The following is an 11,720-nucleotide window of genomic DNA, read 5'->3' on the forward strand; positions in this document are numbered from 1 at the left end:
TTCCAGTGCAATCTTGTAACCAGGCGCTAGGAGCGAACTCGTCGCTTAAACAAACAACAACTGACCATCACTCGATCTGGATGTTCCCCCGGAGGACACAAGAACCCGCGTTGCATTCGATGAGCTTGCACTGCCTCGATTGTGGACATGGCTGCGATACCAAAACGGCCTTTTCCTCTTTGGTTCCATGTCCCTTTTCGGACCAACCCAACTTGAACCTCCTTGGTTGTCTCGATCCAAGACAAACCTCCTGAACCGTTTCAAGAACTAGTCTATACCCAGACAAAAGTGCAGACACCATGCATACCGCCCGCCATTGGCAGTCCCAGCGGGCGCTCAGGGGAGTTTCAGCCTTTGCTATTATAAGGGACTGGCTCTATCTAGCCTTGCCGGCCCCATCCACGTTTCCACGCGGTTCACATCTTTAGCAGCTTGCGACTTCGAGTGGCGCGCGCTACCCGTCTGCTCGCCTTCAGAATGTCTTGAATCTAAGCTTGGTACGACGAGAACCGACGACGGCAGTCGGGCTGGTAAGTGGTGAATGTGTCTCCTGTTGCACCGAGTTTCTGAAGTCGGTTGCGGTGCTTCAAGTACAAAAGTTGCCATGTTTCCTGTCAAGTTGGTGTCTTCTTGTGCTGTCCATCCTCCATCATCATCCCCGTCCTCTCGTTTTTGTTATACAGTCTCTCGTTTTTCTTTGTCCAGTGTCTCGTTACTGCAAGGACAGTACTCTCGTTTGATCGCACATATCATTAATCAGCGTCATCACCATGAAACCTGCATTGACTGCCGGTCTCGTGGCCTCTGCGTTGCTTTTGCAGCAGGCTGCGGCAACCAGCTGGGGTGACGCACCATCCTTTCCCTGCCCTGCCAACACCAACAACACCTGCTCTTCTTCCCAACAACGAGGATTCGACTGGTCCGATCTTCAAATCGGTGGTTTCAACAGCTACGGTGGCTTCAGCTTCAGTGGTTTCACCTGCCAGGATTCTTTCAAGCCAAACAACAAAAGATCGCTTCAGGCCCGTACCGGCTTCCAGGTGAGTTACCGTTGGCGTCCATGTCTCAGGAGACAAAGTTTGCTGACTGATGCCCCCAGTCCAAATGCATTCAAGGAAAAGTCAGCAAGTCAGGCGGTAGCGGTCCTTCGTTTTCTTGTGGACAGGATGACAAGTTCTCCATCACCCATCTGGATGTCTCGGTTTCATTTGACACTGATTTGGATTTCATCTTCTCTATGCCTGATGGGTCGACTTGTAAGCATACCACGCCCTGTTCGGCTGGTGGCACGACGGTGCAGAACACCCAGTGCGGCGGAGCCAAGTCGGTCACCATGCAATTGCCTCCCAGTAGTGGAAAGAAGGATTGTGATATCGGCATCCATTCCATCGGCTTCGACTGCAAACCCGGAACCACCACTTCGACCTCGGCCACGACATCGGCCACTACCACCACCTCTGCGTCTTCGGTTGGCACTACTACCGCCGTCACCACGACGGCTGCCACCACGACCACGGCATCTGTAGAAACCACCACCAGCCAAACTGGGACCAGGGAGACGGGCACCATCACCACTGGTACGACTGCGACCACAACCAGTGCAACAGGCAGCGTCACAACGACCAACGGCGAAAAGACCGGTGGAACGACGACCACCACGGCCGCAACAAGCGGCACTGAGACGACAACTGCAACCACAGGAACCGAGACCGATGTCATTACGACGGCATTCGTGGTGACGACGCTCACCACATGTCCAGTGACATTGACACACACCACCGGCACGCAGACGTCGATCGAGACCACAAACACCATCTCGACCGTGACCATCACATCCACGTCCACCGTCTGCACCAAATGCAAGACTGCGCCGCCGACCACATTGACATCGGCTACTGTGCCGACTACTACGGCGACGGAAACCGACACGAGAACGCCTGGGTCCGAGACTGTGCCGACGACGGCGACGACGGAAACGCAAACGCAAACTTCGGGTACCTCAGAGACCGTTGTACCAACGACATCGACCACCCCGTCTACTGCTACTGCTTCTTCGGTCCCGCCAACGACTGGCACCTCTACCTCTACCGAAACCAGCACAGCCGTGTCCCCACCTCCATTTGAATCATCAGCACCCTGCCCACCCGTCCTGCCCAGCTGCATGAACACCTGGCTCAGTCTCGTGCCTCACTGTTCGTCCAACAGCGACGTGAGCTGCTTCTGCCCCAGCTCCGACTTCATCTCGAACGTGCAGCAATGCGTGTCTTCGTGGGGTGGCGACGACCAAGTCATCACCGCAGCCCTGTCGTACCTGGCAGGCATCTGCGCCGACTTTGTGCCGCAAAACCCAGGCATTTGCACCGGTGTCCCTTCCACCATTACACTGGTTCCTACTCCTCCGCAGACGGTTACTGAGACTGCTACAAACGGTAACGGTCGTGGTCCAAGGCCATCTGTTCCGGTCACAAGTGCACCAGTCACCACTGTGACGTTTACCCAGACCGCTTCCGGGTCGGTGATTACTACGGCTGTTACTGTGCCGCAGGTCTCGTTTGTCACTGTTACTGCTGTTCCTACTGGTGCAGCGGGTGCAACTGGTGGTGTAAGTCGAGCTCCCCCTGCTGCTGCCAGTGTGGGCCTGGTTCCGGCGCCGAATGTCCCTGCCACGGCTACTGCTACTGCTACTGCTACTGCTACTGCTGCTGCCGGCGGTAACGGTAGTGGTAATGGTGCTGGTGCCGGTGCTGGTGCTGGAGCTGGAGCTGGAGCTGGAGCTGCCGGTTCTACTACTCCCGCTGCCATCGCCAATACAACTCCTAGCCAGACGACCTCTGGAGTCGCTGTGGCGACTTTCACTGGCGCTGCTGCGTCGACCATGGCACTTGGGTCCGGTGCCCTTGCGGGTCTCATGGGCCTGGTTGCTTTCTTGGTTTGATTCTGACCCTGAGTAAGGAGGAACTGATCCACGGTGAAAGGAAAAGTGTATCGGTACCGAGAATTGTGTGAAGGGAAGGGAAAGTCGAAGAAATCACAGCTGGATGTTGCAACAGACAAGAACGAAACGGAACAGAACAAAAGAGAAGAGAAGAGACAGACATACAACATGTAATAATGATCCTGATTACCGGGAGGGGATAGTGGTGAAGTATGTCTGTCTGTGGAAAATGTACTGTATAAAGGTGAACTGAACCGGACCAGGGAGGGGATGGAAGTAATAAGATTCACATACAATACTACATCTATGTGATATTTTCTATTTCTATTTCAGAGGTAGTATATTATTGTTCATTCGAATAGATTGAGTGTTATGATATGTACCCAGCGGATCGTTTCTATCCTCGTTGGCAAGCAAGGCCAGGATCCTGCCCGAGGTGATGTTGGTTGTAAGAGATTGGGAACCTCAATGGATTGTGGCGCATCATCCGCGGTCGCTGCCGCCCTTTAAGTTGTGGCGTCGATAATGAAGGGTATGTCGCTTTCTGGCTGTCGGTTCAGAGTGCGTGTGTGTGTATAGTGTACACTGGATATTGATATTATGTCTGCTCATGACTAGGTATTAATGATTTTGGTAGTTCAGCTGGTGTTGTGTTGATCCGGACTGGTTTATCCAAAGCAGGTCTATCTCGTTGGCTCAACCCCCTTTGTGGTCATGGTCATGGTCATGGTCATGGTCCTGATCTTTGAGTCTTTTTCTTGTGACTGTGATGAAATTGCTGATTCTTGGTGGTCTGGTCCAAAGAGAACTTAGATGTACAATGTTCCATGGTGGAAGACGCTCGATTCGACGAATAGATTAGTCTCGTGTGAGGCGAGGTGTTCTCCTTGCGAAGGTTCTGTGGGAGTGTTTCGATGCCAGCTACCTTCTCGCTTCCTGATGCACTCGCTCGTGGCACTGTATCGGGGGATTATAGTGTTCATTCCGCGCCCTTGGGTGAGTAGTTCAGAGCCAACTCCTCGCTGTGTTTCTCGTAGGTCTGACGGTATTTATTCAACAGATCCAGCGAGATCTTGGACCCGCCACAAACGATGATGACGACTTTTGTGTCTGGAAGGAAATTTGAACCCAAGTAGTGCTTCAGGCGGCCATCGTAAGCCATGGCCACACTTGCGCCACACGCCGGCTCGACCAGAAACCTCTCGTCATCCAGAAACCGCCAGCACGCCGAGGCGGCTTCTGCGTCTTCGACAATGACAGGCGTAACAGTGGATCTCTGGGCTTCTTTGAAGGCATGCTCGGACACGCGGATGGCGCCCAACGACGTAGCTATGGATGTGATGCCGGGCAAAGTTACAAGTTCGCCCTTTTGGACCGACTGGGCCAGAGAGTCTGCTCCCAGCGTTTCAACGGGCAAAACACGTACATGATTGGCCCATTTTGCTCCGGCACGGTCGATGCCTTTCACAATCCCGGAAAACAAACCACCTCCGCCGACGGAGCAGACAACGACGTCCGGGATCTCGCCGTCTGGCATTTGGGATTTGATCTCGTCGACCATGGTCGCGGCCCCATCCCAGATCGCCGGGTGGTCGAACGGGTGGATGTAGATTCCCTTTTCGCCGCGTTGCTCGGCCGTCGGGATGACTACTTCGCGTAGATACTGGTCGGCGTAGAACCAGCTGTCACCGTGCGATAAGACTTCGGCGGCTCCCGCGGCGCGCAGCTTTTCAATCGTCCGGTCGTCGGTGCTTGTTGGCACTACAACGGATGCCTTGTAGCCTAGCCGTGTGGCGGCCGTGACGCATGCGAGTCCGGCGTTTCCGCCTGACGAGGAGAAGAAGTGTAGCGGTCGTGAATCGGACGAGTCCGCCGCTTGATCACGAATCGATTGCAGCATCAGGTTCCCGATGCCTCGGGATTTGAAGGATGACGATGGTTGAAGATTCTCGAGTTTCAGAAAGATACGACTGCGGGTGCTGTCAGGGTCTGGCCGGGTGGAACAGGGGTTGTGCGGTGGAAAGGTAGGAGTGTATGCCTACTTACCATCCTGCGAGCTTTGAGAGTTCTGCTGATTCGATCAGCGGAGTCTCAATCCACGGCTGCTGAATTGCTGGCATGTTGTCGTCCGGAAAATACTGATTTCTTTCAATCATGGCAAAAGATGAATCTGTGATGATGGGTATTGAATGGTGCTATGGATTTGCCTAGCAGTTTAAGAGAAAGAAAGGTTGTATATAGTTTATCAGTAAGAAAGGTTTGAAATTCCCCAATCTGGATGGAATTGTTGTATTATTCATCGGACGCCCTGTTACATTTGATATTGTTTCATGAACGGTGGTTCGGTTGGAGCAGGTTAATTGTGGAGCCCAAGATGTCACATTGCCTACCCCGGATTGTCACTTTTGCATTAAAAGGACCGCCCGCCGCATTTCTTTGCTTGGACAAGAGGACACTTTGGGTCTGCTAGAGTTCATCGGCGCAGACTTGATCTGCTCTTCGAGACAGTACATCGGCGAAGAGTTATGGCTTGTTGCAGGTCTTCAATGTTCCAAAGGTAAGCAGCACGTGATGACTGCAGCAAACGCATCAACATTGCCAAGGCGACGTCCAAACTCAGCACGTGACCGCACGCCGAGCTCGGAGGCGTGCAGAGTTGAATGCAGAGCAGCTGGAAATACAAGCACTTTTACACGTCGCCGTTTGCGAGCTGCAATGGTGATAAAAGTCATCACACAAGTACCTGATCAGTGAGTCGACGTATGTATAATTAAGGTATGTTGACTCAGATCTAAAAAACCCCTTCGTACCGGTGATCGTGTATGCGGTTTCGTCATCGGTAAACTCGTGCGAGGCAAACGAGGGACAAAATTTTCCTGAAGCCGAGAACCGGCGATACTCCACAGTACTCGCAATACGGTGGTGCAAGTGGCTGCGGTCCCGCGCACGACGCAGCCACGGTACCAGGAGTTGCGCAGGAACAGTTGAACCGATCAGTTGAACCGATCTTGCGCTTCGGCCTCTTCAGCATTTTCCCCTCCCCACCGCTCAACTTTAACCCACATCTCGCTCTCTAACTACTGCTGCCGGTGCCACTACTAGCATTCGACCTCTCGGGCGCATCGAATCACTTTTGACTCATTTTCTGCATTTTCCTACTTTAGTTCAGACTTCACCGCCCGTGACTCCTCCTCTTGTTCACACCTCCAGCTTCTACAACCCCGTCGCCAACACAGTGCTCGCTGCCTGTTGCTTTCCTTCTTGTTTTACTTGATCAACATCCACAGACAGCTCCAGTCAATATGTGTCCCTCGGCCGATGAGACCATGACCAACGGGGTCAACGGTCACTCTAACGGCACCACCAACGGCCACTCCAATGGTACCAATGGCAGTATGTGTAGCTGCGTGACCTTCTACTTGGCGTGATACTGACTCTTTTCCAGCTCACCCCGGCTTCACTCCCATTGCAACTGCACCCCCCGCCCCTCAATCGAGAAACCCTTACATGCCTGTGGGCGACTTTCTCAGCAACGTTGGCAGATTCAAGATCATTGAGAGCACATTAAGAGAAGGCGAACAGTACGTGACATTCCCAGGTTCTGCCTCTTGTGCATTTATCGATCCTTACTGACTGCCTCGTCACAGATTCGCCAATGCCTACTTTGACACCGCTAAGAAGATCGAAATCGCCAAGGCTCTGGATGAGTTTGGCGCGGATTATATCGAGTTGACCAGTCCAGCTGCCTCGGAACAGTCTCGCAAGGACTGTGAGGCCATTTGCAAGCTCGGCCTGAAGTCCAAGATCCTCACCCATATCAGATGTCATATGGATGATGCAAGAATAGCTGTCGAGACTGGCGTCGACGGCGTCGACGTTGTTATCGGTACCTCGTCTTTCCTGCGAGAACATTCCCACGGAAAGGATATGACCTATATCAAGAACACCGCCATCGAAGTCATCGAATTCGTCAAGTCCAAGGGTATTGAAATCCGATTCTCCAGTGAAGATTCTTTCCGATCTGATTTGGTCGATCTTCTTTCTCTCTACCAAGCCGTCGACAAGGTTGGTGTCAACCGAGTCGGGATTGCTGATACCGTCGGGTGTGCTACCCCCCGACAGGTCTACGACCTCGTCCGAACTCTCCGTGGTGTCGTTAGCTGCGATATCGAGACTCATTTCCACAACGACACTGGTTGTGCCATTGCCAACGCCTACTGCGCACTGGAAGCCGGAGCCACTCACATTGACACGTCGGTCCTTGGTATCGGCGAGCGGAATGGTATCACCACCCTCGGTGGCTTGATGGCGAGAATGATCACGGCCGACCGCGACTACGTCAAGAGCAAGTACAAGCTCGAGAAGATCAAGGACATTGAGGAGTTGGTTGCCGAGGCTGTGGCTGTCAACATTCCCTTCAACAACCCTATCACCGGTTTCTGTGCTTTCACCCACAAGGCGGGTATCCATGCCAAGGCGATTTTGGCCAACCCCAGCACCTACGAGATTATAGACCCTGCCGACTTTGGCATTGGACGATACATCCACTTTGCTTCTAGACTGACGGGCTGGAACGCCATCAAGTCACGAGCACAACAGCTTCAGATCGAGATGACTGACGCTCAGTACAAGGAGGTCACCGCTGCGATCAAGAGGCTTGCTGACATCAGACCTATCGCCATCGATGACGCTGATTCGATCATCCACGCTTACCACCGTGCCGTCAAGGCGGGCAAGAAGAACCCCGGAAACGAGGTTGAACTACCCAACATGACTGAGAAGGAGAAGAAGCTTCTAGCCGAAAAGCAGCAGGAGGAACAAGTTGTTCCCGAGAAGAGGCAACTCGAGCAGACCGTCGGCGAGGAAATCTCGACTGAGCAGACGGTGAAGAAGGCTAGAACTACCGGTCTTGCTGCATAGAAGAAAAAACAGCATATGAGCTCTACCTGGGGAGTGTTGATGATACTACTATGACTTTTAAAACCGCGAAGGAAGCTCGGCGTCATTCTTTGCTATGGCTTGATTCCCAGATGTTTGTAAATAGCACGAGCTAGAGGTCGAGCTGGGCGGCTTGCGACACAAGGAGAAAAAGTGATTTCTTCATAGATGACCGAAGACGCGAATGAAACATTTACCTTGTGTGACCTTTTACGATGTGATTCGACGCGGCGCACATGTGACTGATATTGTCCTTACTAGTAGTAGAGTAGTATACCTAACGATTGGCACTGCATCGGAGGGAACTTATCGTACGAACTTGATGCGGGAAAAATGACATACAACTACCTCGGAGGTTAAACGAAATACGAGGCTGCCGGCGATCACTGGCCATGTCAAGAATCGACTGCGGAGAATAAATGATGGAACAGCAACCCACTTGACCAGGCTCACAGTCCATCATCTACCTGTACTGCGGTACTCTTTCTTCCCTTTCCATGCTTATCCGGTAGTCTGTACTTTGTCGTCCCGTGATGGGCTCCTCTCCTCTTCCCATCAGCTTGCAGAGCAAGTTCCAGAAACCAAGGGCCCTGTCCAGGTTACGAGACTATCAGGCCAACTTCAACATGTGAGGCTACTGTGCCTTGTCCAACCTCTTTCATCAAGAGCGCGCTCGAACTAACCGTTCCATTGTCACAGACTTCGAAATGTAATCTTTGCCTTGTTTATCCTGCGAATCGTGCGAAAGTCCTTCTGGTTCCTACGCGGCCATGGCATCATCGGCTCGCTTATGCTCCTGTACCGAAATGTACACAAAGCAGCGTATAAAGTGTTTCTCAACCTTCCGGGGGTGAGGTCGCAAGTGTCGCGGGAGCTGGAAAAGGCGACCAAGGAGATTGAGGAGAAACTTGTACCATCGGGACCGGGCATAAACCATTATCTGAATCTGCCCAAGGAGCCATGGACCCGTGAACAACTGCAGACGGAACTGGAGGCACTGGCATCGATGAAGAGAACGAGGTGGGAAGAAGGGAAAGTGTCTGGGGCAGTGTACCATGGCGAACAGTCCCTGATTGACATTCAAAACGATGCCATGAAGTTGTTCAGTGTGGCGAACCCGATCCACGCCGACGTGTTCCCAGCCGTGCGCAAGATGGAGGCCGAGGTGGTGGCCATGGTACTGGCCATGTTCAACGCACCCGAGTCTGGGGCCGGGACCACGACGTCCGGAGGGACCGAATCGATTCTTATGGCCTGTCTGTCCGCGCGGCAAAAAGGGTATGCAGAGCGTCGGATCCGGGAGCCGGAAATGATCATCCCTAGTACAGCCCATGCAGCATTTCACAAGGCGGCCAGCTACTTCAAGATCAAGCTACATCTCGTCGACTGTCCGGCTCCCGAGTACATGGTGGATATCAACAAGGTACGAAGACTGATCAATCCCAACACTGTTCTGTTGGTCGGGTCGGCGCCGAACTATCCACACGGCATTGTGGACAATATCCCGGCGCTCTCGAAACTCGCTGTTTCCTACAAGATTCCGTTGCACGTCGACTGCTGTCTGGGCTCGTTCATCATGCCCAACCTCTCCAAGGCTGGGTTCCCGTCTCCTTGGGCCGACGAAGGCGGTTTTGATTTTCGCCAGCCCGGTGTGACGTCCATCAGCGTGGACACGCACAAGTACGGCTTTGCACCCAAGGGCAACAGCTGTATTTTGTATCGTAACCGCCAGCTACGCGAGTACCAATACTTCATCTGTCCAGAGTGGTCGGGTGGCGTCTATGGTTCGCCCAGTATCGCGGGATCTCGACCGGGCGCCTTGATTGCCGGATGCTGGGCAAGCATGATGTCGGTGGGCGAGAAGGGCTACATTGACGCCACGCATAAGATTGTCAGCACCAAACTCACCATCGAAAATGCGATCAAGGAACATCCCGTTCTCAAGGAAACGCTGCGTGTCCTCGGCCATCCCATGGTCAGTGTGGTGGCCTTTGAGTCGATCGATCCGGCCATCTCGATCTACGATATTGCCGATGCAATGGCCCGCAAACAATGGCACTTGAACTCGCTGCAGGGTCCGCCGGGTGTCCATGTCGCCGTGACATTGCCCATGACCCGCCAAGGGGCTGTTGACACGTTGATTGAGGATTTGGTGTCTGTGGTCAAGGAGGAAAAGGACAAGGCTGTCGAGCGCATCAAGGCCGGCGGACCTATTGATAAAGGTAAAGCAAAGGGGTCGAGTGCTCAGCTTTACGGCGTCGCCGGCAGTCTTCCGGATAAGACGCTGGTGGAGAGGTTGGTCGTGGCGTACTTGGATACGCTGTATAAAGCTTGAGATTGAGACACACGAGTGTTGTTTAACAATGTTACAATGTCAACATCCCAACCATCCTCCTCGATCAATAATGGAATTTGTTCTTGTGTGTCGACGTTCATCGTTCGGTGCGGTGCGTGGAGTGTGTGACAAAGTATTACTACAACTTCGTACCCGGCCGGAGCAGGCCCAAAAAGGAAGGGCACAGGCAGTGAGCAGAGGCAAGAGCAAAAAAGATCTCAGAACAAAAAACAATCGACAGTCAGGATTCCCAAATCGTCACCGACTTTAGTACTAACTGACCGGCATTGAGCTTAAGTACCGCTAAGCGAACGGGAAGCGCTAGAGTCGACCTTATTCAGGTGTGAACTGGGCTTCCCAGTTCGCTCAGCGGTACACCACCTAATTTGGCTGGGTAGGTTAGGTACCTTCGTGCATTTGAATCTCAATTGTATCAAATTGTTTTGGTAGTGTCTGCAAGCCCACTGCAACGCGTAACAGACAAAGGCTGGTCGAATGGCTCACGGCATCTTGTAGCGTGCCAGTGCTGAGAGGCGGCAGGATCCGAAATTTAACGTCGGCCTGAGGGTGGTTCTGAAGTCTCCTTCTTGGTCTTTTTGGTGATTGATAACCCTAGCTAAATAACATGGCAATACTATCACGAATACCGATTACTAACTATTCGACAACTTAGTAGGTTCCCTTAGCTTTTCGCCGGATAGAGCTACCTTGAAGAGATAACTTGAAACTACTAGGTACGCCCCATATAAGAGAGCTTTTCTTCTCTCACACTTTGATAACTCACTCTTAAATTAAGGAGTACCTAATACTAATTACTAAACTTGAAGATCTTATTGCTATACTTTATCTATACTGAGGGCTAACCTACGCCACTGCATAGCCTAACTTTATCTATAGCGCTATAGGGAATAGGTTAAAGGTTCCATAAATTCTTAGGAAATAAACCTGTCGTCATATCTCGTTACATAATCGGTAGACTAGCTAGATATAAGGCTAAGACGTTAATTCCTAAAATATGCCACATTTTTGCCGATGTGCCACTGGCAGTGATTATAGGATCTCTAGGAATATAGTACGCCTTATACGTCTATCTATACTAAGATACCGAAACCGCTTTAGCGAAGGAGACTAAACTAAATCCAGCCTCTATAATTAGATACGACAGAGCACTCTTGAGGAGACAGAGCCTGTACCTATTATTCGGCATGTGAAAGAGGGCTTGTTCCTCGATGCCGATGGCCTATTGGGTCGCCGGTAGTACCCGTGTGCACTGATTTTCTCTGTTGCTGCTACTCGAGTAACTGGGCTGTATGTTTCTGACATTACATGGTGCAGATGGATAGACTTCTATGGGCAAGATTAGTGAAGAGGTATTCGGGGCGTTCGCACTAGCTTTCTGGGAGCTATAGCAAGCCCTCTCAGTAAAGTCCTCAGTAAAGTCCTCAGTAAAGTCCTTAGTAAAGTCCTCAGTAAAGTCCTCAGCAAAGTCCTCAGCAAAGTCCTCAGCAAAGT

General features: G+C 52.0%; 4 protein-coding genes across 4 annotated transcripts; 3 read left to right on the plus strand and 1 right to left on the minus strand.

Moving 5' to 3' along the window:
* The first annotated feature begins 21 nt into the window (after window positions 1-21).
* On the plus strand, window positions 22-3,426 carry HMPREF1120_08653 (uncharacterized protein). The gene is made up of 2 exons (XM_009162917.1): window positions 22-1,040; window positions 1,100-3,426. The coding sequence occupies exons 1-2, from the start codon at window positions 771-773 to the stop codon at window positions 2,933-2,935; spliced, it is 2,106 nt and encodes a 701-aa protein (XP_009161165.1). The 5' UTR covers window positions 22-770; the 3' UTR covers window positions 2,936-3,426.
* Window positions 3,202-6,054, minus strand: HMPREF1120_08654 (uncharacterized protein). Its single transcript, XM_009162918.1, has 2 exons — window positions 4,982-6,054; window positions 3,202-4,905 (listed from the first exon to the last, which is right to left on the minus strand). Exons 1-2 carry the CDS (start codon window positions 5,089-5,091, stop codon window positions 3,915-3,917), a joined length of 1,101 nt encoding a protein of 366 aa, XP_009161166.1. The 5' UTR covers window positions 5,092-6,054; the 3' UTR covers window positions 3,202-3,914.
* Window positions 5,738-8,121, plus strand: HMPREF1120_08655 (homocitrate synthase, mitochondrial). The gene is made up of 3 exons (XM_009162919.1): window positions 5,738-6,328; window positions 6,381-6,516; window positions 6,583-8,121. The coding sequence occupies exons 1-3, from the start codon at window positions 6,238-6,240 to the stop codon at window positions 7,853-7,855; spliced, it is 1,500 nt and encodes a 499-aa protein (XP_009161167.1). The 5' UTR covers window positions 5,738-6,237; the 3' UTR covers window positions 7,856-8,121.
* An 80-nt stretch (window positions 8,122-8,201) lies between these two features.
* On the plus strand, window positions 8,202-10,537 carry HMPREF1120_08656 (sphinganine-1-phosphate aldolase). The gene is made up of 2 exons (XM_009162920.1): window positions 8,202-8,501; window positions 8,573-10,537. Exons 1-2 carry the CDS (start codon window positions 8,407-8,409, stop codon window positions 10,206-10,208), a joined length of 1,731 nt encoding a protein of 576 aa, XP_009161168.1. The 5' UTR covers window positions 8,202-8,406; the 3' UTR covers window positions 10,209-10,537.
* The last annotated feature ends 1,183 nt before the right edge of the window (window positions 10,538-11,720 follow it).

This window comes from Exophiala dermatitidis (assembly GCF_000230625.1).
Source record: "Exophiala dermatitidis NIH/UT8656 unplaced genomic scaffold supercont1.7, whole genome shotgun sequence".
Taxonomy (NCBI): Eukaryota; Fungi; Ascomycota; class Eurotiomycetes; order Chaetothyriales; family Herpotrichiellaceae; genus Exophiala; species Exophiala dermatitidis.